This window comes from Malus domestica, chromosome 04, assembly GCF_042453785.1.
Source record: "Malus domestica chromosome 04, GDT2T_hap1".
NCBI lineage: Eukaryota > Viridiplantae > Streptophyta > Magnoliopsida > Rosales > Rosaceae > Malus > Malus domestica.
In genome coordinates, this window is record NC_091664.1 from 28,533,457 (window position 1) to 28,557,350 (window position 23,894).

The 23,894-nt window shown below is 37.4% G+C and overlaps 1 protein-coding gene, 1 long non-coding RNA gene and 1 pseudogene across 3 annotated transcripts; 1 reads left to right on the forward strand and 2 right to left on the reverse strand.

The window, feature by feature from the left end:
- LOC103433950 (probable linoleate 9S-lipoxygenase 5) lies at window positions 1-23,210 on the reverse strand. The gene is made up of 10 exons (XM_008372255.4): window positions 22,839-23,210; window positions 14,160-14,303; window positions 6,134-6,326; window positions 3,127-3,416; window positions 2,756-2,996; window positions 2,235-2,573; window positions 2,040-2,125; window positions 1,803-1,910; window positions 1,112-1,680; window positions 1-937 (listed from the first exon to the last, which is right to left on the reverse strand). Exons 1-10 carry the CDS (start codon window positions 23,004-23,006, stop codon window positions 184-186), a joined length of 2,892 nt encoding a protein of 963 aa, XP_008370477.2. The 5' UTR covers window positions 23,007-23,210; the 3' UTR covers window positions 1-183.
- Window positions 12,912-13,041, reverse strand: LOC139195690 (U4 spliceosomal RNA; annotated as a pseudogene).
- Window positions 14,802-23,080, forward strand: LOC108173166 (uncharacterized). 2 transcript variants are annotated; one of them, XR_011580214.1, is made up of 4 exons: window positions 14,802-15,030; window positions 16,407-16,476; window positions 22,229-22,298; window positions 22,847-23,080. It is a non-coding gene; the product is annotated as an uncharacterized lncRNA (long non-coding RNA). The 2 variants fall into 2 exon arrangements; XR_001789797.3 differs by lacking the exons at window positions 22,229-22,298; window positions 22,847-23,080 and adding an exon at window positions 19,294-19,685.
- Window positions 23,211-23,894: the final 684 nt, after the last annotated feature.

Below are 23,894 nucleotides of genomic sequence, written 5' to 3' on the forward strand. Positions count from 1 at the left end.
TTTACTAAGAACAAATTATGTAATACATTATAAATATATGTTGAACAGTTAGCCAATATATTTACATGGCATTTATTCCACCTACAATTTTTAGGTCATACTTCTAGCATATCACACAAACAAAGAATCACATTTAACCTTTGCTTAGTTTACTATTTAACTATAATTAGTACTACAGAAGCTTTAAATTGAGACACTGTTGGGAATTCCCTTGCCAGTAAGTCCACCTCCACTAGTAGGAAACAGCAAAGTGTAAGGCACCTTCACAAGTCCAACGCGGTTTTTCAACTTCTCGTCATTGTTCATACTTATAATCCTCTCCTCAATCTCCTCCAGTTTCTTTCCAAACTTGTTGAATGCTTCCAATGGCGCAGCATCTGCTGTCCACTCGGGCGTGTCTCGCTTACCCAAGTACACTTCATCAGTAGAATGCCTTGACAAAATTTCAATGAGGGAAATGCCAAGCAGTGTCTGCAGCTGAGCAGTGACTGTTTTCAAGAACACTTTGTCGGGGTTGGACTTGAGCTCTTCGTATTCAGCAGTTCCCTTTACGGGCATGAATTTTCGGCTTATAGTAGGGCGGTTGGGAAGGTATCCGGCGTAAGGGTACTGTCCGAAGTTGACAGCTGCATGGAGGGCAGAAGCAGTCCATATGATAATTGTGCAGATTTCAACTAGCTCTTCGAAAGTCTGCAATTTTGGCCACCAGGGCTCGTCTTTTTTGTCACCGTGGCCTTCCTCTACTAGCTCCTTCCACCAGGATTGGAGCTCGGCGTCTTTCTGGATTATATCATCGGTCTTGTAGTAGAAAGAGCAGTAGTCTGCAACCCATGTTCTTATTGCAAACCAGATTTCAATCCCATCGACAGCATACGGGTAGTCCTCGATCAGTAGGCAAAGACCGTGTGGATAATTTTTATCCTTCACTACCACTCCTCTGTTTTGATCAAAGCCAAGGCAACGTGATTAGAACAAGAAATGAATATTATCACTAAGGTAAATAATTTCCGCTCCCCATTTTCTACTTTTGCACACCACTATTTATTTATGCACCTTGATTCTCTCTTGATTTATTCAATTCAAAGTCCGAAAGTATAAATTTTTTGTTTACCTTTTGATGAGATCGGCAGGGAGAGCTTGCTCATTGAAATTCCAATCCTTGTACACAACTGATGACATCTCCATGGCATACCTAGCTGGGAAAACTGTCGTCTCAAGAATACCGCCAGCATTGATGAGGATTTGCCTCGCAAATGCATTGATGTTCATCGTGTCACGGAAGTGAGGATGCAGAAGTTTGTAAATCGGGTGAACCACGCTTAGTTGCCTGTTTGTGGCAATTACAACTGGCTCACTCACTGCATGAGTGTTCAACCAGTGGCTGATGAGTTGATGGACTCCGGAGTCATTGACAGCCACATAAGCTTTAGCCAGTTGCCATATGGAACCTTCCACACCTTGTTCAGCTGGTGTGTAGACATTACTAATGCAACCAAATTGATCTCCTTCGGGATGAGGCAAGCTCAACTCGATCACCAATGGTTTCAAAGTTCCATCATTTTGCAAGAACAACAGAGTTCTGCTACCGTAGATCTTGTTCGAAGTTGAGTTTATCCGCCTCAGGTACGGCATCAGTGAATCATGATGGTCTAGTATGAATAACTTGTTTTTCTTGAGTGCCTGTTCAACCAAATTCATTTTCACCATTACAATTTGATACAGAACCAACATAATCTAATTGCAAAGTAACAGCATATTGTAAGTTTTTTTTTTCTTTCAACGAAACGAATAAAATATTTTACCTCATCCACTGTTAGTCCATCCAAGTTGTTCTTTATATGTTCTTTGGTTATTGTACTGTTTTGATCACCGTAAACTTTTGGATCTAGCTTGCTTGCTGGCGGAAATTCCTGCAATTCAATAAGATGCATGATTAGAGATGAAGCGAAAAATAACATTTAGAAAGTTTTGTTGGTCTCTTGTGTCCATTTATTTCATTATCATTGCAGAAAATCCACGAAAGGTTATGCGAAGATTACTTGGAGACGAGCAATGTTGACAGGGTTTACTCCAGCCAGCATTTCCCTCGCAAATTCTTCATCGGTCCTCCAAGCAGATTTATCCTCTTTACCCAATCAAAATATCAGTCAGAACTTAGACGAAAGAAAATAGTGCATTATTTCGTAGGCTATTGCTTGTGTTGTAAGGCTCTAAATTCAAAATGTTTTCGTTACCTTTGATCACTTGAGGCTTTGGGAATTTGAGCAATTGTGCACCATCAGTTCGGAAAATTTCCTTCAGCATCTCCGCAGGGATCTTGTCTCCAATATCCTTCAATAAACCTTCAGGCAACGGAATGCCTCCTTCGTAGAGCTTAAGCACATCTTCAAAGCTGTCAAACTCGCTAGGAGTTTGGTCGAACAAGGATTCTAGCTCCGGTGTAATGAACTGAGCTGTGGATTTCAGGGCATAAACAAGGAAGTCTGACAGCTTCAAGTGTCCAAATCTTTCATCCCTTGGAACGTAGATGTTTAAGCTCTGAATAAGCGGCAGATTACTCTCGCTGTTAGGATCTGTCAATAAGATCAGAAAAATCTTAGTGATCATAACATCATCAGTTCATTAAATTCCATATTAGTATATCAAGTTTACACTTTTTAATAAACATTAACTCTAAAGATACCGAAAACTAGATTAACTTTGGATTCTCATTAGTAACTCTAAAAAAATAGAGAAAATATTGCAGATCGCTAACCTGTCCTAGTTGGTGGTCGGCCAGTTCTTCCACGACGAGGGTAAGGGTACTCACTAGACCCTCCGAGAACAGGACGGACGTATTTGGCACCTTCATCAGGTTTCCCCAAATCATTGTAGTAAGCATAGTCATAAACCCTGTCCCATTCTTGGAGCTCTCCTTTTCCATTACCCCTCAAGTGTACTAGCTCCTCTTCTCTGTATTTTCGCAACGGCAATGGTGTCTCACTTGGAAGATAAGTCTGCACAAACATATAGCAGGCATGAACTTTAGTCTTTAGCTTAGGATACCATATATTCTCAATCTCACCAAAAAAAAAAAAAAAAAAAAATTAAAGCAGGTACTGATGATACGTGCAAATCATTCGTTACCTTGTTGACGAAGAAAACACGGTCTGTGGTGTATTTTTCAGTAGGGTACACCCAAGAGTTGCAAACGATGTGTACACGGCCCTCACCGGGAACATTTTCGAGTGTGACGGTCTTGAGGAAGAACTCACTGTGGTGGTTGTTTTTGATTAAGAATGCTCCTGGAACTCCTACTTCCTCTTCATAGTCAAATGTAACCTTGAATGCAGACTCTCCTGTTGTTAAAGGTGTGATTGTGGTAATCCAGTCTTCCAAATAAGCTGGCTGTCCAAGCTTCCCCTTCCATCCATTTTCTACAAAATTGATATATCAATTAGTCATAAATTAATTTATCAATCAAGAAAATATAGAGAGTTCATATGCTCGAGTTTTTTTTTTTTCATCTTTTACAATATGATATTATATACTGCTTAATTGATTTACAGAGAATGGAATTTGAACTTGACCGCAAGGGAATTAGCACATTATCATGTATAACTGACCTAACTCACATATTCTTGTGCTCAAATTTTATTAGGAACAACTCTGAAGAAGTTTTATTAGAATATTCAAGGGAAAAGAACAAAGGAATTGGATCTGGCAAAAAAGTTAAAAAGCATAGTAACAAAAAGGGTTAAAAGCCACGTCCAGTTGCATGGTGCTTCATTTTCAGGTTAAACTGGTAGGTTTTTCTTTTGTAAGAAGTTACCAGTTGGTGGCCAAATTATGGCAGTCCACCTTTTTTAGAGAACGAAAAGACTCAAAGAAGCATTTCAACATCTCTTAGTTACTATCATGTGATTGGTCTAGTTTAGACTTATAGTTGGCTTTCAAAGGTAAGATTAATGTACCTGTGTAATCAGTTAATGACATGGCCATTATGAAAAAACAACAAATGGAATGACTAATAACCATGATTTAAAAATCATTATCTTATTTTTCACAAGATTAATTATGTCACTTTTTGCACAAACCAACACCAATTTTCTAACCTACTATTTCGAATTCCCATCAAGCTATCATGACGACATAATCACAACTGGACTAATTATTCCAAATGGTAGAGAACCCAAATAGGAAAATGCCAGTGTTGGAATTTTTGGTTCATCTTTTATCGAACACATAATGTGAAGGTTGATAGTTGAACTTATTTTTTAATGATTTAAAGGAGTTTAACTATTAACCATCACACATCATGTAGTCTACAAAAGATGATCTCTCTAACATCACCGACCAATTAATATAATTCCTCATGTTGTGCACCATTAATATTTTAATTCTGATTCTCAGCATACGATCTTATTTCATGATCCAAATATATGGGTCCGGTCCATGCCGGACCATAGAGGGCTAACAGTGTAACGCAATGAAAATAAAAATAGAATAAAAGCCTCAGGACTGGAAGCAAACACGGTTATCTTTTTACACAGGTTTTAGACCCCAAAAGTTAAATGGAAAAAAATAGACCGACTTTTGTGATCGAGGTCGTTTATTTGAAGATATGTCGTAAAGCTGTTTCCATTCTCAGCCGTAGAAAAGGACGGAAAATTAAAAAAGAAACAAAAACAAGGGTACTCACGTAAAGTTGATCGCGACACATTGTCTATTAGAAGTAAGTTTTATCATTAGTTGTTGCCTACTTGGATTAGAGAGTAAGTAATTTAATCAATTTTGCATATTTAACAAAAATAGCATTTACTCCATCAATTATTGTGAAAAAAAAAAAGAAAAAGAAAAAGAAAAATTATTACCATGTTTTTATACTATATTTATATATCATTTTATGTGGTATCTGATGTGGACAACTACATCATTTAAATTAATCAAATTTTAATTTAAATTAAAAACATTTAATACACCTCCGCCTGCCAACCATTCTCACTTAACTTGTAATTGCATGGCAGTGAGCTTCTTGAGGTACGAGGTATCCGACCTCTGTCTAGCCAAGCCGGCCCTGAGGTCCCTCTCTGTCTCCGCCACCATTGTTGATGCCTTGGAGACCCTAAAGACCTTCGACGACAACTTCATCAGCGTCTGGGACTGCAACCACTCTAAACCCAAGTCCCTAGACGGCGTTGGTGGAAGTGGTGGCTGCCAGCTCTGCCGCTGCGTTGGCAAGGTCTGCATGGTTGATGTCATCTGCCATCTCAGCAAAGATGACAGCTTGAAAGAAGAAACGGGAGAAGAAGAAGGATTGAATGGGGAATGAAGGAGAAGACTCCTCGTATTCCACAATCATTATTTAATTTTAGTTTTTTTTTTAATTATTGGTTTATTAAATATTTTTAATTTAAATTAAATTCCGATTAATTTAAATGATATGGCTGTCTAGATGCCACATAAGATGGTATATAAATATGGTATAAAAACATGATGAGAATCAGTAATGCTATTCTAAGGATAACATATGACATCAACCATGCAGACCTTGCCAATGCAGCGGCAGAGCTGGCCGCCGCCACCACCACCACCAACGCCGTCTAGGGACTTGGGTTTAGAGTGGTTGCAGTCCTAGATGCTGATGTCATCTACTATCTCAGCAAAGATGACAGCTTGAAAGAAGAATCGAGAGAAGAAGCAGGATTGAACAGGGAAGGAAGGAGAAGACTTCTTGTATTCCACAATCATCATTAATTTTAGTTTTTTTTTATTTTTAAATTATTGGTTTATTAAATCTTTTTAATTTAAATTAAATTCTGATTAATTTAAATGATGTGACTGTCCACATCAGATGTTATATAAGATGATATATAAATGTGGTATAAAAACATGGTAAGAATAACATTACTGGTAAGAATAGCATTACTGCAGAATTAAGAACGCAACCAATCCACCAGAGAAAGAGGAAGAGTGAGTTTAACAATCTTAATCTTATCATAAATAATGCATCAAAGAAAAAGAACCAGAATCTTAAACCAATCTAAAACAAAACTAATGATCTCTAGGCTTGATGAAAACTCTATCAATTATTGATTTTCTCCCTAATCATGCACAGAAACCGTATAATCTTGCACTGAAAAGATGAACTCACTGGAATCATCAGCATGAACGGCACTGATGAGCTGCAGAGAAACCCCTTGGCCGACCAACTCGTACACGCCATCGAGAACCGAAGCGTTGAGATCGTTGAAGTCCAAAACATTCTTCTTCATCAGCACCACAGTCCCATTGATCTTTCCATGATTCCCATTTTGCTGGTGGCCTGTGAGCTTCTCAACTATATTCTGCAGTATTTTGTTCTTCTGCTTAATTTGCTTTACACAAATTAAGCTAAGAATATATGCTATTGTGATCTACAAACCCAAAAGAATATATATGTTTTGTGTTTTGTGAAAAAAGGTGGGTGGTGAGGTGAATCGAAAGTTGAAAGCTGGTATGGACGAGTGCAGCAGGACGTTGTGGTATTTATGGGGAACAAAGAAAAGTGAGCCCTAGGTTCGATCTATCACTTTATTTTTTTAGTTCTTGCTAAGTCATCGGTATTTTCTTGGAAAAAAGTCTCCACCACTTACCAAAATTGTGATTTGGCTAGTCAAAATAACAAGGCCAAATAGGTTCGGGTTTCTAATTGATGTTTTGGGAAAGATAAAAGGAATGTGCACAGGTTATTTTTCATAAAAATTGAGAAATAGGTTTTTTTATTTTTATAATCCCAATAAATTTAAGATTAGGAAATAAGCTAGTTTTTCCTGTTCTAAAAGGATTTAGGAATCTTATATTATACTTGTAAGACATGTAACTATCGATCTATGTATTATAAAGAGGCTTGTTGGAGGTTGATTATTCACACGAACAACATAGAGAATACAAGGGTAAAAAACCAAGAGTGATAGAGAGTTCTAAAGCAAGGTTTTGGGGTTTAGCATAAGGATTTCCAATAAGTTATTGTAACCGAGTTTTTATTCTCTATAGTGCAGGTGATTACTCAAGAGGAATCACACGATAAATTGGTAAAGTTTGTCAAACCTCGCTAAATTCTTTATATTTGTGTGTAGCGTGTATACTTTACTTGCATAACATCACTTTATAGGTTTCCATAACGTGAAGACTATCAATAAACAAAATCAACTAAGGGAACTTAAAATTTGTAACTAAGGGAACTTAAAATCAACAAATATTACTGGTAGGGATCGCTAAGTGATGGTGCCCATATTATCGGTTTTTCACGGTACCGATATTTTAATAGGTATCCAACGGGTTTTCGTCAAAATATCGCGATATTATCGATAATATTGATAATATCAAGATATTTCCGAAACTATCGCGATATTTTGGAATTGTGCTACTCGGAGAAGAAAGCCGGAGCTTCTACAGCTCCGGCCAACTCTAAGAGAGGACCCTAGACTCTGATCTAGGTATCAAAATGAAATAGAAGACGAGATGAATATTTTTATATATTCTGTTTGCCGTGAAACAGTCGGAGGTGTTCGGAAAGTTCGTTGACACCCACGGCCTCGCCGCAGATGGGTGTACCTATTCCTAAGCCGATTTCGTCCCAAAACCTTGGAAAAACACGAAATAGAACTTAAAATTCACATCTAAGCTTCAATCTAGAACAGAAAGAGGTAAACCTGAAGCTTACCTAACCGGACAAATTCAAGAAACTCGCCGGAGGGTTTCTGCGTTCGCCGAGTTGCAAAGACGAGAAGGAGAGGGAGAAAGGCGAGGTTAGATGTCAGTTGAAAGATTTATGGAGACCATTTTCATATTTAGAGAGAGGTGGGCACTATATTGATGTCATGCTGTTATGGAGGATTGGCTCTGGTTCTCTCTTGCAGAGCATGGAGGAAGAAGAGAGATGGATGAGTGAAATGAAGAGTCTTTTGTCTGTTCTAGAGAAATGCGAGGGCTCTCGAATTTCTATACTGCATTTAGAAATGAGAGAGAGATCTGACCTTTCATTTGGAATCCTAAGGAACAAATGCATGGATGCGCAACACGTGTTCTAAGCTGACATTTTTCTATGGGTGTTTCGAAATAATTATTTATTTTGACATAAAGTGAGAGAGCTTTGTCAGAAAATACTAACAGAGAGCTGTTGGCTCCGGCACAAGAAAAAAAAAAGAGCTGGTGGCTCTTGGCTCAAGGAGATGTGCAGACAAGGAACAAGGAATCCAATCTTCAATATAAATTTTAAATAAAACCCTCACAATCATATAATTCTTAAATAAAAAAAATAAAGGGTAATAAGTCAGTCATGTATCTTACCGTGCAATGTATAAAGTATAAAATATTGTACTAATTCATTATATATAAATGATTATGGTGTGTTTAAACTTCTTTCATTAATTACTACATATTTTCTATACTCACAATGTTTGCCAGCTCGCTGTATAATCAACTTAAATCAGTTAAATCCATCATGCAATGCATTTCCTTCTAATTTTTTGTGATAAACTAATAAATAATTGACTAAATAAACATCCTACAAAGTTTCAATAAAAATTTCCAAGTTTTTCTTACAATTTCCGTGGTTTCCATATTATTTTTATCGATATCGATAATATCCCGATATTTCCATCGATATTTCCGTGTTTTTGGACTACTGATATTTCCAATATCATCGATATTTTATACTTTGATGGCGACCAAGAAGTAGTGTAACTTTGACCTATACTCGTTTTTCAAGACTAGAAAAAATAACAATCCATTAGAAAATTAACAAAAATATTACAAGCGGCCCATGCCTTGTACTCGTACCACACACATAAAATATGCAACACGTTACTAAAATTGTGAATTTAATAAGTTTATAATTGTTACAGTCCTATTGGAATATGAATGTGATTGTGTAAATCATAACATATCTAGAGATATCTTTTATATTCCCTTTAGTAGTTAATATCCTATTAGAGTTGTAATTCTAAAAGGGTAAGGAAGTAACCTTCCCTACTACTATAAATAAAAGCATAATGGGGTGAAATAGAACACACCTACCATTACACATCTCTTTCTTCTCTCTACTATTGCCGCACCTTACTCTCTTTATGGCTTCCATAATCGTTTAGTAAATTATGTCTACAACACGTTATCAGCACGCTCTTGACTCTACGTTAAAGAGAGCTTATTATTCAATCAGGGGAGTATTACATTTTAATCATTCCTTTTATGATTAATTTATTATTTTATTGAATTGATCTACATGTTATTGATTCAATTTAATTTTTCTGTATTGAACGTGATACAACACATTGGAGATGCAATTCCAGATTTCTGAGACGAATCTTCTACAAATTCAAAGGCTTTTGTGTTTTCTGCAACTCCGGTACGCTTAAAATAAAGTAAGATATTTGAAATGACCTTGATTCGAAAATATATGTTCATGCATACGCAATTATATAATCGCTATGTGGAATTTGTGAGTCAAAGAATCGAAATTAATTTAGAAGCAATTAGGGTTTTTCAACCCTAGACTCGAAAAAAAAAACAAAATTGGGTAATTTCTTGCGGCACCATCGTGTGACAGACCTTGGGACGTTGATTTGGACTTTGCGCAGCCCTCTGGGCTTGTTGCCTTCCCTCAGAATTCGACCAGGCCTCGACCTAGGATGACAATCATACTGGCTTACAACGCAAGACCAAACTTGACTCAACCCGTATGCCAGAAGCATGCTAGACCTTGTCACTGACATGGGCTTGAAGCCTTGGCCCATCTACAACATTTTTTCTGCTTATTGGACTAGTCCCCAACCACGGCCCGCAACACCACAAACCAATCTTGAAGATTAGGCTTGTCCCTACGACCCAAAAATCAAAACCCAGCCTCAACTAGGGTTTCCTCGCAACACCCGTAAGCCAACCTTTGGGTTGGGCTTGCTCCTGCATTGATCTAGGCCCAAAATGCCAACAGAGCTACTGTTGGGCTTTTTTCCCTCAGCCTGTGGCCTGTTGCCATGCATTGGGCTACTCTTAGCAGCCAACCCAAGCCCAATAAACCCGATAGAGCCTTGCATACTCATGGCTCTCATGCCCATCGTGTTTGGGCTATGATTTTTCAAACCCAATGCTAATTTTTGGCATTCTAAATAATTTTAACCCGAATATTATAATTATTTTTGCTTCTACGATTGACCCCAAATGGTCTCGATCTATTGAATTAATTAAAAGTTACCTGCAGTCCATTAATTTAATAATTAATCCAAAATTATTGGCCTGAAGCCCACTTTTAGACATTAACGATTCAATAAATTATTTCATTTCTTTGAACCGTTGACTCACTTTCGTAGTCTTAAAGCACTCACACTTGAGTTCCTGAAGCAACTCAAATCCATTACACTTAGTTATATATTGTCTTCTGTGTTCTTGCAAGAACCTCTCCTTTATGAACTAAACATTCATAAACTAAATTGAACATGTAGTTTCAAATTTAGTGCCTTTGAAACCCAAAGTTTTTCATAAAACAATACAGCCATGAAAACCATGTCTTAGAACTCGAATGTTCTAACTTTAATGCTTATGGATGATTCATTCCTATAGCACCAATCACAATATTGTTCCCTCCAAATTCAGTGGATTGTCGAACCGTCACAAGTTTGATTTTCCTGATTTGGACGTTTATAATAGAAACCACTTTATGTGGGGTATAAGACGTGAATCTCCACTTGACTATTAAGAAGCTGAAACACCATTGAAGCCAACAATGGTAAGGAAAAGTTGAATAAGCCTCCGCCATAATCGTCATTTGAAGACTTATGCTAAGCAGGTTTGGAGTTATGCCACTGATAAGTCTTTATCAAATTTTGATATCAACCTCAAGATAAGTGATTGGCTTGTGACCCTCTCTCACAAAAATTCAAATGCTGTAAGCAATTTAAGCAAAGCTAGTTCTATTTGTTGGCAGATTTGGAATAATATAAATGGAAACATTTTCAGGAATGAAAAGCCTATCCATAGCAGAGCTTTTCTTCGAGCTATGGCTATGGTTAATGACTATTTTAAGGAGCTGTCCATTGCACCTATATGTTAAAATAAATTTCGACGGTTTGGTGTCAAACTCCGTGACGGCAGGAGGTTTCATTATCAGGAACTGGAGCAGTAAGCCTATTCTCGCTAGTGCTATGAGTTTGGGGTCCTCCACCATCAATATTGCTAAGGCCATGGCGTTACGTGAGGCCCTAATATGGGCTAGGAGGATAAACCTGACACATGTGTGTGTGGAGGGTGACTCTAAGCTTATCATTGATGTTGTTCATGGGGCTTGCGAAGCGCCGTGGCACTTGAGTTCTATCATTGAAGATATTAGGTGGCGTGCCTCTTTCTTCTAGGATATCAGTGGGGCCATGTTTTCAAGGAGGCAAATTTTGATGCAGACACTATGTTGTCGATTGGGCTGAAAATGGATAATCTTTGTATATGGGATGGTTGTCTTCCTTTTGAAGCAAACTTAGCCCTGTTATTTGATTGTAATGGCTCCGGCTGTGTGAGGGGCTTCTATCTTTAATGAAATTTTCTTTCCCCATAAAAAAAAACAACATAGTGGATAGTTCTTAATGTTAAGCTTGAATATCAATCATATCGAATTGGAATCGTTGGGTTCCAAATTCTAATCCTTTTTTTGTTAATTTTTTTTTCGACGGTAAGATACATTCTGATTTTGCTCCTAATCTTTTCGGAATTTTGGATGTCATCATATTTGATTTCGGTTTTCCAAAATCAAATACCATTGGATCAGAATTGGAATTTCAACCCAACTTTGTAGCCTTAATTATTTTAATGGTGATAAACTAGATACACACGTTCACGGACTTAAGTGACCGTCGTTCCTAAAAGATTTGGCCAAATTTGGTTGCATCGTTGACAATTTCGGAAGCCTAAAGCGAAAGTTGAATACGCGTTTATACCCTTATGTTCTTTTGTTTTTAACCCGAAAGACAACTTGGAACCGCAGCTTTGGCTTTATCAGAACTGGGAAACAATTCCATAAGAGCCGTCGGACCTCCAGTTTCGGCCTCTTGGTTAAGCTGCCTCAATGGACTTATTATCTGCAGTAATATTTTACCTTTCTTTAAAATATTACACAAAATATTATTCCTTATGTTTCCTCGCTTTTCACACGGGTCTTTCAATTGGGAATTTCTTTGATTTGATTCAAGATTACACTTCCAAAAGATCTTGTTTTTGGGTTTGTGGGTAATAGTTTAATCAGTTGAAAAGAAGGCATACGGAAAGGGATTCCACTAAATCTACCAAATCAACAAATCTGTGCCTTTGAAATTTGATTCAACGGCTAAAAACATGAGGCTTTCGCCGTTGGATCAAATTCCAAAGGCCGGATTTGTTGATTTGGTGAATTTGGTGAAAGGAATCTAGAGATGATCCATTTCCAAGGCATACATACACGACTGGTAATTTTTAAGGATTTTAATCACAAATGGTTCCTTAAATTGACCCTCACCATCAAGATGGTCACCGAAATTGAAAATTAATCAATGTAGTTCCTAAATATATGTGTTGCAAATCAATGTGATCTTTCATTCACAATTCTATTAAAAATTATGTTAAGTGCTGATGTGGCACATAAATGGGCCTCACAAGATTGATGAGTTTTTATCACAAATGGTTCATGAAATAGACTAGCACCATCAAGATGATCCTTGAAATTGACTCACATCATCAAGATGGTTCCTAAAATTGAAAATCGATAGATGTAGTCCTAGAAAATAGGTGTTGCAAATCAATATGATCATTCCGCAACAATTCTGTAAAAATTTTATTATGTGCTGACGTGGGTATAATAATTAATTTAATAAGTTATCTAAATACCTTTTTGCACAATAGAATTTTTTTTTTCTCATAGTAGGACCTATTCCGAAGAGAGCTCCCTTCCATAAATTCTCAAAGGCACAAGGTTTAACCAATGCCTAGGAGAGAGTTTGGAAATAGTTTTCAACCAACAATAGATGCACCTCGATTATAACCTCATTATCTCAAGGCAAACATCGTCGTTCTTTGAGTCACCAAACTACCAGGGAAGCACCAAACAAGCTCTCCAAGATTAAAGTTGTGAGGATGTTGATCGCCTAAATGTTAACGGTGATGTTCAAGAAGTCGTTGCCAATCAATCAAGCCATCCCCAAAGGTGATCTTGATCCAGGTTCAATATGGTGAAGGATGTCGAAGTGTGTAAAGTTGTATGTATTAAGATTTTTTGTTTTTTTGTTTTTTGTTTTTTTTTTGAAAAGGAGGTAGAGGAATGTGGATTGGGTTTTTGGGTTCACAATTTTTTATTATTAAATTATTAAACCTATTTGTAATTTTTTAAATTTAATTAGGCTTATGTAATCTATTTATATGTCACATCAGCACATAACAAAATTTTGATTGAAGGACTACATTGATTTAGGACACTTATTTGCAGAACTACATTGATCGATTTTTAATTTAAGGGACCACTTTGATGTCATATGCCAATTTTAAGGACCATTTTGATGCACTTAACGAATTTTTTAACAGAATTGTGACGGAATGACCACATTGATTTGCGACACCTATTTTCAGGGACTACATTGATTGATTTTCAATTTGAGGAATCAAGAACCATCTGGATGGTGAAGATTAATTTCAGGGACCAATTGTGATAAAAACCCAATTATTAATTGCAAGAAACAGTATTGATTACTAATTTAATCATATTATACATGCATAATGGTGCATAAGTACAAATGTTCCTAGTACTCAATCCTTGGTATATTGTGTATGACATGCTTGATTTTGATGAAAGCTTTATGTCAAACATATCCCGCACTTACGGTCTAAATTAATCATGAGATGACTGAGAACTAAGCGTATTTTCATTTAAAATGTGACATTTAGTTTAGATATATAGCACACTACGACTAATTCAATTTTTTTTCTTATGAATATAATAATGCTCCGGGAACCAAATTTTATTATCATGTATACATAATGGTGTGTTTATCTCTATATATCATTCGTTGAAACTTAGACCCACACTCCATAGGTTGGAATACAGAGACATGCGCTTTTGATACATATTTTTGTGGAGTCTACTTTGTTATGTATTTTAATGATTTAACTGTCTGTATTTCATGTCTTACCTCAATAACCCTGAGAAGTGGGCTGACTGCCGTCCTGTAGGCTAGGAGGTTGGACAAGTACCAAGCAATCAAGGGGCTTGATGTCACTGGAGTCTCCAAGCTTCCAATGAAACCGTTGATGGGTTGAACCACTTGGAAATTTTGCTGCAACATTGATTCAATCATCATACCATACAATTAGAAACTTGTTAAACTTAGGAAACTATTATTAACACTAGTATTTGCGCTAAATCATACAATAGGTCATAATTAAATATTGTAACTATTTACGAGAGTCGAACTTAAAATCTTACTACTTACAAGTGTACTACTAAACTTAATGCTAGTGACTTTATATCAAAAATCCCCTTTAAAATGTAGAGTAACATGCCAATTTGTCCCATGAATTATCACTTAACCTTCGATTTCATCCCTAAACTTTTTAATTGGAAAATTAAGGACTTGGAGGGCATATTGGTAATTTCATGTTTAGAGATATTTTGTGTTGTTTTGTGAGCCATGTGGAGCTCACACCCCACTCATGCCCTATCTTGTATCCCATCATCCCAGAAATCTGGGTCTCCATCTCTTTACTCACCCAATCTCCTGTTGCCACCTCACCTTACCTCACTACTCAACTCTCTCTCTTCACTTATCTCTCTCAGAACCCTCTACCTCTCCCCGTCTCTTTGAGCTGCACCGAGATGGTGCAATGGCAAACACCAAGCCCGATGACGCACCCACCAAACCACCTTCATCCTTTTGGTTCATCTCAAACACTCTCTCGGCTTGATATTGTGCTTAATGCACAGATGTAGCAATGACACCATCGTCATACTTCCTGACGAGATTTCATGATTTTCCCGCTGAACCTTCGTCGTTCACAAACTTGGTAAGCCTCAGGACTCTCTAAACCCTTTCCTTTTTATCCTCATAGTTATTATTGATCGTGGGGACGTGTGTTTTGGACGGGGGAATTTCACAGAGATGACGTGGGGACTTGTCCCCAGATTCCCGCGAGTCCGCAAGTTTGCAGACTTTTTTCCGGCCATTTTCCGGCCATGGTTGGAACCAAGATGGTATAATTTGAATCCTTACCCTCCTAGCTTCATGTTTGTATTTTAATGGCGAATTTTGGTGGAGTTTTGAAGCTAAAAGAAGCCGAAGAATTTCCTGGCAAAAAATTTTGATGTTCTCCTTCATTGAGTTTGGCGGGTGCAACACGTGAACCCACCGAGTTAACCCAACCTGGTTTGAAAAAAAGGCCTAAGCCTAAACCTGGCCTAAACAATTGGGCCACTGTTCCAGCTTGGCACAGTTCTAAAATGGGCTCAAAATATTTTCTGGAATATTGTTTGTGTTGATTTTTTTTTTAATTTCTTGGAAACCCTTCTAGGCTAATTTCGACATTCTGAGTTCATTTTTGGACTCCATTTTGTGAGATTCCGAAGTTTTAACATAGTTGACCACCGAGGTGTCTTGATTGACTTTTAGAGTTGACAATTGACTTTTTTGTTGACTTTTACAAAATTTGCCCGGGACCTTCCTTAGTGTATTTCGACTTCTTGATTCCAAATCCGCACTCCGTTTCCCCAAATTTAATTATCTTAGTAGAGTTTTACAAATGGATCATAATATTATGCTTAGGTACAATTACTATCACAGACTCCAGCTATCCTAGTTCGACCGGTTGCGACCTCGCAAGTAGTCAAAATTCAATTTACCATTGCATGATGATATTTGCATTATCTGCTCATCGTTATTGCACTGGTGTTAGTACACGCCTGGACCAGGGCCAGCCTTTCACGTGTATGTTCACATTGCACCGTACGTTCACTTTGGATCTATTATAGGTGCCAATTTTGTCCTAGATTGTTATTGGCAATTAGGACTCGTATATGATGCGCGTAGTGCTAGTCTTCATGTGATTGTAGTACTAGAGCGTAAATCATTATTACACCCAGTCCTGTTCATGTCAGAATACCTCTGCATGAACTCATGTGTCAGCATATGTCGATGAGCACTCGATGTGATATATTTATTTCTGCAAGATATTTTGATTACTTGAAGTTATACGCCTATTTACGAATTTTGTGACATATTGAATCCTTAAGATATTGCAGGGTACGGTAAGTTTTTTTATACTATATGTAGTATGTATATTTTGGAAACTATACTTGTTTTAAGGTGATGGGTTATACTGTTTTCAAAAAGGTTTTATAAAACTTTATTTTTAGGCCCACTCACTCTTGTTTTTCGCCATTCCAGGTTTTAGTGCTGAGTTTTCGTGTCAACTAGGATTCTTGGCAAATCTTGATATAGGTGTTTACCTTCGATGGTATGATTCTCACCTTACCTTACTATAATTTACTTATGCTCTGACATCACTGGTGAAATGGGTTCATTCCCGCTCACAAGTGCACTCTTCCATTTAGGCACTTTTTAGTTTAAATAATTAACATTTTCCACATCACTACACTTATGGCTTCGTCACCCTTATGGTGTTGGCCAACACAGCTCGATTTGGAGTCTAGGTAGACATTTCGGGTCGATGTGTGTCAGTTTGGTATCAGAGCATAAGTTTGGGTAGAATTGCGTTCATCACACGCATGATGTAAGCATGATTGGTTCTCAAACCTAAGTGTCTAATCTTGCCACCTCCTCGAATACAAAAAACATGTTAGCTTTTCCTAAGTTATGGGTTACTTAGATGACTTATTGACATGTTAGAAGAACATTTCGGCGACCACCTCTAGACTTTGAACAAAGAACCATCCTGCCAAGGAAAATCCCAATTTGGAGATGAGTTTGTGGCCCTAAAACAGGACTATTGTGTCGGTAACTGTGTACCATCGAGGACTTTACTCATTAATTCCACTACTATTATCTTGTCATCTTTACCAACTCTTTCGAGTTAGGAAACCAAGAATAGTTTTGATTCCTTGGTAGCATCCGTTAGTATACCATCTATTAGAATTCCTACAAAGTTTACTTCGTCAAGATTCTAGAAATGTCTTGAGCGACAACCTGGTGCTAAAGTGGTAGCACTTGACAGAAGAACACCTGGGTGACAACCACTTTGGTCCTCGATATCACTAATATTTTCAAATGCACTAGTGATCATTTCGGATCTTCAGGAGGAAGACCGACTTCTGTTTAAGTCCATCCTAAAGTAAATTACTAGTAAATTCCTTTTTCGATTTTAAGACATTCTAACCAATACTAGTTTCCAGAATTTCTTTTGGTGATGTACTCGTCATTTCGATAAGTATAGGCATAGGAGTACGAGTTATTATACTCACAGTTAGTAGAAATCCCCGTCTAGCAAGTATTTTCCCTAGAATTAATGAAACCACCCCAACTGGAACAGTTTCTTACCAATCGTCTGAAACTATCCACCCGAGTGGCCCTACCAATTGACTATATTATCCAATATCTAGGAACTATCAACCAGCATTCAGGCGGTATGATTTATGATACTGGACATATGTTAGTATCTAGGAGTGATACCCTTATGCCATAATGTTGGTTCACAGTTTTTGGTTAACGAACAATATAAAAATTATCAAAAGTATCATATATGCGTTAATTAGTGGCGCGACAGATAGATTGATTAACAGTGACCACTTGAGCTGAAGAAACTAAATCTTGGAAACTTAGGAGTAAACTTTATTGGAGAACAATAAACTTGTAGTTGTTTTAACCATATTTTCCACTTAGGTAACCAAAACCACTTCGACCAGCCATCTTTCTTATCACTTCCACAAGTAAATATTAGTTTGAAGCACGAGTTATTTTCTCGCCGTAAGAGCGAAATGAGCATTGAGAAAATTGTGAAAACCTGGTAGCACGTGGTGTATTGAAAGGAAGTAGTATGATAGGTTTTGAGGACGTATATCTCTGGCATCATTTCTTAAAATTTTACCTGGGATATCACCAAATGGTGAAGTGAAGTACATCATCGATCCACTTTCTAGTACTACACCAGTTTTCCTTGCATCTTTTCGATGAAGTCCTACATCATTGAGAGAACTTAGTTACTTAAGCTTACCGATTAGGAATTTACCCAACCAAACACTTGATCAAGAAAACCTCAAACCTATATGCAAAGGTGAAAGACTGAACCTTAGGATCGTACCTAAATTTTAGCAACTCAGTCTGGTGATGATTAAAAACAGTTAACCCCTACTTCAAGTTGATGATCACTCCGACAAACTTTTGAAACTCAAGTTTTCTCCCGTAGCTGAATTCATAGTAGTCTTACCCATGGCTTTCTCACTTACCCTAGCAACGAGAGCAAATTCTCTAAACACTGGTAGTCAACTTTATACCAAATTTCTGAAATGTTACCTTTGTTTAGATTGGTACTTTTCTTGGAATACGTGATCTCATTCTTGAATTTATCAAATTTTCTGACGTTTCATTCGATATTTACTCTTGATTATGATTCCACATTCACCCTCTATGCCGGAAGGCATTCCAGTCAACCTTGAGTACATGTCTACCCTACTAGACTTCGTATTGCTTCTGAAGCAAACAAATCATTTAGGAATATTGCTCAGACATCTAATTTTTAGTTTTGACCATTAATGCTTCAATCACCCAACAAATACCATTGGTGATTGAATCTTTTGGAAGCTACCATTGTAGCGAGATGTCATGCATTCACTCCAGTTACCTTGTATATTAGATTTGATGGACTTGTTTTGACCCTCAAATTCTTAAGTGTTTCTTTAGCCTTCTTGACATAGTTCTTGCTAAATCTGAGAGAAATTTGCTATGAATCTGCTTGCTAAGGTGTTGTGAACTACATTGTCCGGGTACATGGTGTGCGTACTGCTATTGTATCTATTTGTAATGTGCGTTTACTTCCAAATCTTTGGTAGTCTTCTTGAAGACCATGTGTACTAAGTTTTTGCCAGTACCCCATTTCACCCTCAAACTAACGGTTAGACTGACGAACTACTCAGACCTTAGTGTACATGTTGTGTTTTGTTCGTTTTGTAAACTTGGTATGGTTGTAACAAACATTTATTTTTTATTAAAGTTGCAAGTAATTACGGTTACTATTTTGTTTACGTGTATGGCACCATTTGATATATGGCATAGAGATTCTATACACAGTACATGATTGACAGAAGAATTTTGCGAATAGGTGCATTGAAGGATCGAGATTACAATGTAGCAAATTTGTGTGCTATTGACGACGTCACCCAAGAGGGTAGTACAGGAGCTTGGTCGAGGTGCTAATTAGACGATTTATATGTATTTCCCAATGAGGGGCAAGATGGTAATATTGCACCCTCAGAAATTTTTTACGTGCTTACAGAGACAATGGTGAGCTGTCGATATCGCAGACTGCAGACCGTAATATCAATAACTTATTCGTTGTGTTTGTTAAACAAGTGGACAAGTAGGGTTTTTTATGTTAGCATTTTTAGTTATTTATTGTTTGGGCATGACCCAAAGATATCACACATTTATCTTCAGAGTACGTGACGCTACGAGTGCGTAATTTCTATGTTACGTGACGCTACGAGTGCGTAATTTCTATGTTCAGTTTTAATTTCAGTACAATTATTTTAACTTTACGTTATTATATATATATATATATGTATGTATGTATTTTGACGTGATGTTATTTACATATATATATATATATATATAATAGTTTCGACTTTATGCTTTTATAAAAAGTATTATATTATAGTATTGTACTGAAGGAGAAGGAAAGTATGAGTTTGGAAGCATGAAAGAGGAATCATTGCACTCTGATCGCGACGGAATGACATTCTCTTTCATGCAACCGCTCTAACTTGATATCTTCTTTACATATTTATTTTTCTGCGGTCTTTTCACTATTTTTGTATAACAAATGATTTCAAATTTCAAGGACAAAATTTCCTTTTTAAGGTGGATAGATTGTGACAACCCGTCCCTAATTCTACGATTTTATAAATTTTAAAAGTGTGAATTGATGAAAATGCCCTTAGAGGCAAAGATTTTGATTTCCGTTGACCATTGTTTAGAGAAACGTATGACTTATTCTTTTAGTGTATCCTCGTCGAGCTCATCACTACAAACGTGTAGGCGTAAACAAAATCGAAATCAAAGCTACGGGTAAAATTTTACGAAACTACGAACTTGGAGGGCATATTGGTAATTTCATATTTAGAGATATTTTGTTTTGTTTTGTGAGCCATATGGGGCCCATACCCCACTCATGTCCTATACCGTATCCCATCCTCCCAGAAATCTAGGTCTCCCTCTCTTTACTCACCCAATCACTTGTTGCCACCTCATGTCACCTCACCACTTAACTCTCTCTCTCTCTCTTCACTTATCTCTCTCAGAACCCTTTACCTTTCCCCGTCTCTTTGGGCTGCACCGAGATGGTGCAGCGGCGAACACCAAGCTCAATGACACACCCACCAAACCACCTTCATCTTTCTTGCTCCTCTCAAACACTCTATCAAATTTGATAATGTGCTCGATGCACAGTAGCATCAATGGTACCATCACCATACTTCCCGACGAGATTTCATGACTTTCCCAATGAATCATCGCCATTCGTGTTGGTAAGCCTTGGGACTCTAAACTTTTTCCTTTTTATCCTCATAGTTATTATTGATCGTGGGGATGCGTTTTGGACGGGGGAATTTCAAAGAGAAGACGTGGGGACTTCTCCCCAGATGTCAGCGAGTACGCAAATTTGCAGACCCTTTTTTGGCCATTTTTCGGCCACGACTGAGGACCAAGATGATATAATTCGAATCCTTACCGCAAAAAATTCCAATGTTCTCATTCATTGGGTTTGGCGAGTGCAACCCGTAAGCCCACCGGGTTGACCTAACCCGGTTTAAAAAAAAAGACCTAAGCCCAAACCCAGCCCAAACAATTGGGCCACTGTTCCAGCTCGATCCAATTCTGAAATGGGCTCTCTAGAATATTCTAAGAATATTCTTTGGAATATTCTTTGTGTTAGACTTTTTCATAAATTTCTCGAAAACCCTTCTAGGCTAATTTAGACGTCCTGAGTCCATTTTTGACATCCATTTAGTAAGATTCCAAAGTTTTAACATAGTTGACCACCAGGGCGTCTCAGTTGACTTTTAGGGTTGATCGTTGACTTTTACAAAATTTACTCGGGACTCTCCTTAGAGTATTTCGACGCCTTGATTCCAAATTCGCACTCCATTTCTCCAAATTTAATTGTCTTAGTGGAGTTTTACTAATGGGTCATAATATTATGCTTAGGTGCAATTACTATCAAAAACTCCGACTATCCTAGTTCGAACGGCTGCGACCTCGCAAGTATTTGTGAGTAGGTCTTTTTTTTATATAGTGTATATATATTTGTTAGTTTCCATTTATATATTTGATAAAGAATTTTCTACGTTACATCTAGGTTAGGGTAATGTATACATAAAATTACCATATTGACGGAATTCATGCAATTATACTACGTCCTATGGGATACATAGGTATGTGTACTAGTATGAATGCCTTAGTGGTATTTACGGTTATGAATAATATTTCATTGACTTGGGTTATTGAATTATCGAATTATTGATTTCCCATTGCATGATGATATTTGCATTATCTGCTCATCGTTGTTGCACCGGTGTTAGTACTCACCCGGACCAGGGTCAGTCTTTCACGTGTATGTGCACATCGCACCATACACTCACTTTGGATCCCTTGTAGGTGACAATCCTGTCCTAGATTGCTATAGGCAATTAGGACTCGTATATGATGCGCATAGTGCCAGTCTTCACATGACAGTCATGTTCATGTCAGAATACCTCTGCATGAACTTGTGTGTCAGCATATGTCGATGAGCACTCGATGTGATAGATTTAATTATGCGAGATATTGTGATTACTAGAAGTTATATGCCTATTTACGAATTTTGTGACATATTGAATCCTTAAAATATTGCAAGTTACAATAATTATTTTTATATTATACATAGTATGTATATTTTGGAAACTATACTTGTTTTACTGGGAGGGCTTATACTGTTTTCAAAAAGGTTTTATAAAACTTTATTTTTAGGCCCACTCACCCTTGATTTTCGCCCCCCCCAGGTTTTAGTGCTGAGCTTTCGTGTTGACGAGGATTCTTGGCAAATCTTGATATAGGTGGTTACATTCGATGGTATGATTCTCACACTACCTTACTATACTTTACTTATGCTCTGACATCACATATGAAATTGGTTCATTCCTGCTCATAAGCGCACTCTTCCATTTAGGCACTTTTAGGTTTAAATTTATTCACATTTTCCACATCACTACACGTATGGCTCCATCACCATTTTGGAGTCGGCCAGCACAACTCGATTCGAAGTCCAGGTGGACATTCCAGATCTAGGTGTGTCAGATGAAATCTATGAAAAACTAACAGTAGGGGGAAATCGGCCAAAAATATTAGTTTAAATCCTTAATTTTCCAATTAAAATGTTTTGGTGGGAAATCGAAAGTTAAGTAATACTTGAGAGGGCAAATTGGCAGTTTACTCTAAAATGTATAAGAAGTATATTCATATTCAATATTCTCTATACAAAACACCGCTTAAAATGACAAACACACCATTAACAAGATATCAATATTATATCAGTACGTTTTGTTAGCGATAGTCAGTGACACTAATACTTACATAGATGAAGTGAAAATGTATGATGAGAAGTAAAAGTACCTTGTCAGATTGGACAGCCTTGATGGGGAAGGAAGAGAGTCTCTTGGAAGGGAAGAGCCAGAATGGGGAGGTAGAGAGGCCTTTGGGAGAAAGCAAGGAAGGTCTGGTGGTGATTGGAGAGGTGAAGCTGGATTTAAGCTGGCTGGCCATTGGAGAAGCTGAGGCCATCACTTTGCTTTTGCATCAATTGCAGAAGATACACGATTGTAATCAAAGAATGGCGGGGTAGAGGAGCAGAGAGTGAGACTGCAGAGTGAAGTGAACAGGTCAGATATCGGGCAGAGACCCCTCTGATTTCATTGGACGAGGTGTCGCCATAACCTTATTCCTTATCCAACATTTACCCCTTTATTTATTTTTTGTTCCACATGCGAATATATTGTATGTTGCCAAAACCTTATCCGTTATCCCTAATCAACTCCTGCAAACCACAAAGAATGAGAAATGTTTTTGTAAGCAGCATCAGGATAACATATTTGTACGTTGATATTGATTGATCGATATCTAGACGATGATAAAACAAAATAAACAAGCAAACACTAAGAAATAATTAACCAAACAGAAATTTATCGAAGTATACCTTGCCCTCCCTCTTCTAAAACTAATTTGATCCATGCTGTAATGTTATCCTTGTCATCAGTAAAGAAGAAGAAGAACAAGGAGAATTACTTCTCAGTCGTCACAGCGAAAAGAGTGCGATCGCATATGGCATCGTAAGAACAACTTCTGGGACACCAACTCGGATTCTGAAGAGCCTCATAGTGTGGACTGATTGTCACAACTTTACTAATCATGCTTTTTAACTTTAGATTGGGAGATAGTTGTGAGAGACATTCATTGTTTCCGTCCTTTTATACACGATCTCTGCTCCTCAGGAGATAACTGGTAATATTAAGGGTTGATGCATGAATGATGTTATGCAACTCGTTCTAGTAACATCGCCATAGTCACCAAGCAGTTTAATTAGTGTAAATGGGGACTGGACGATTAGCGTTTCACCACCAAACGATGCTCGAGTCAGCCTCGGAGTTTGTTGATTGCTGTTTATCTTTTAAC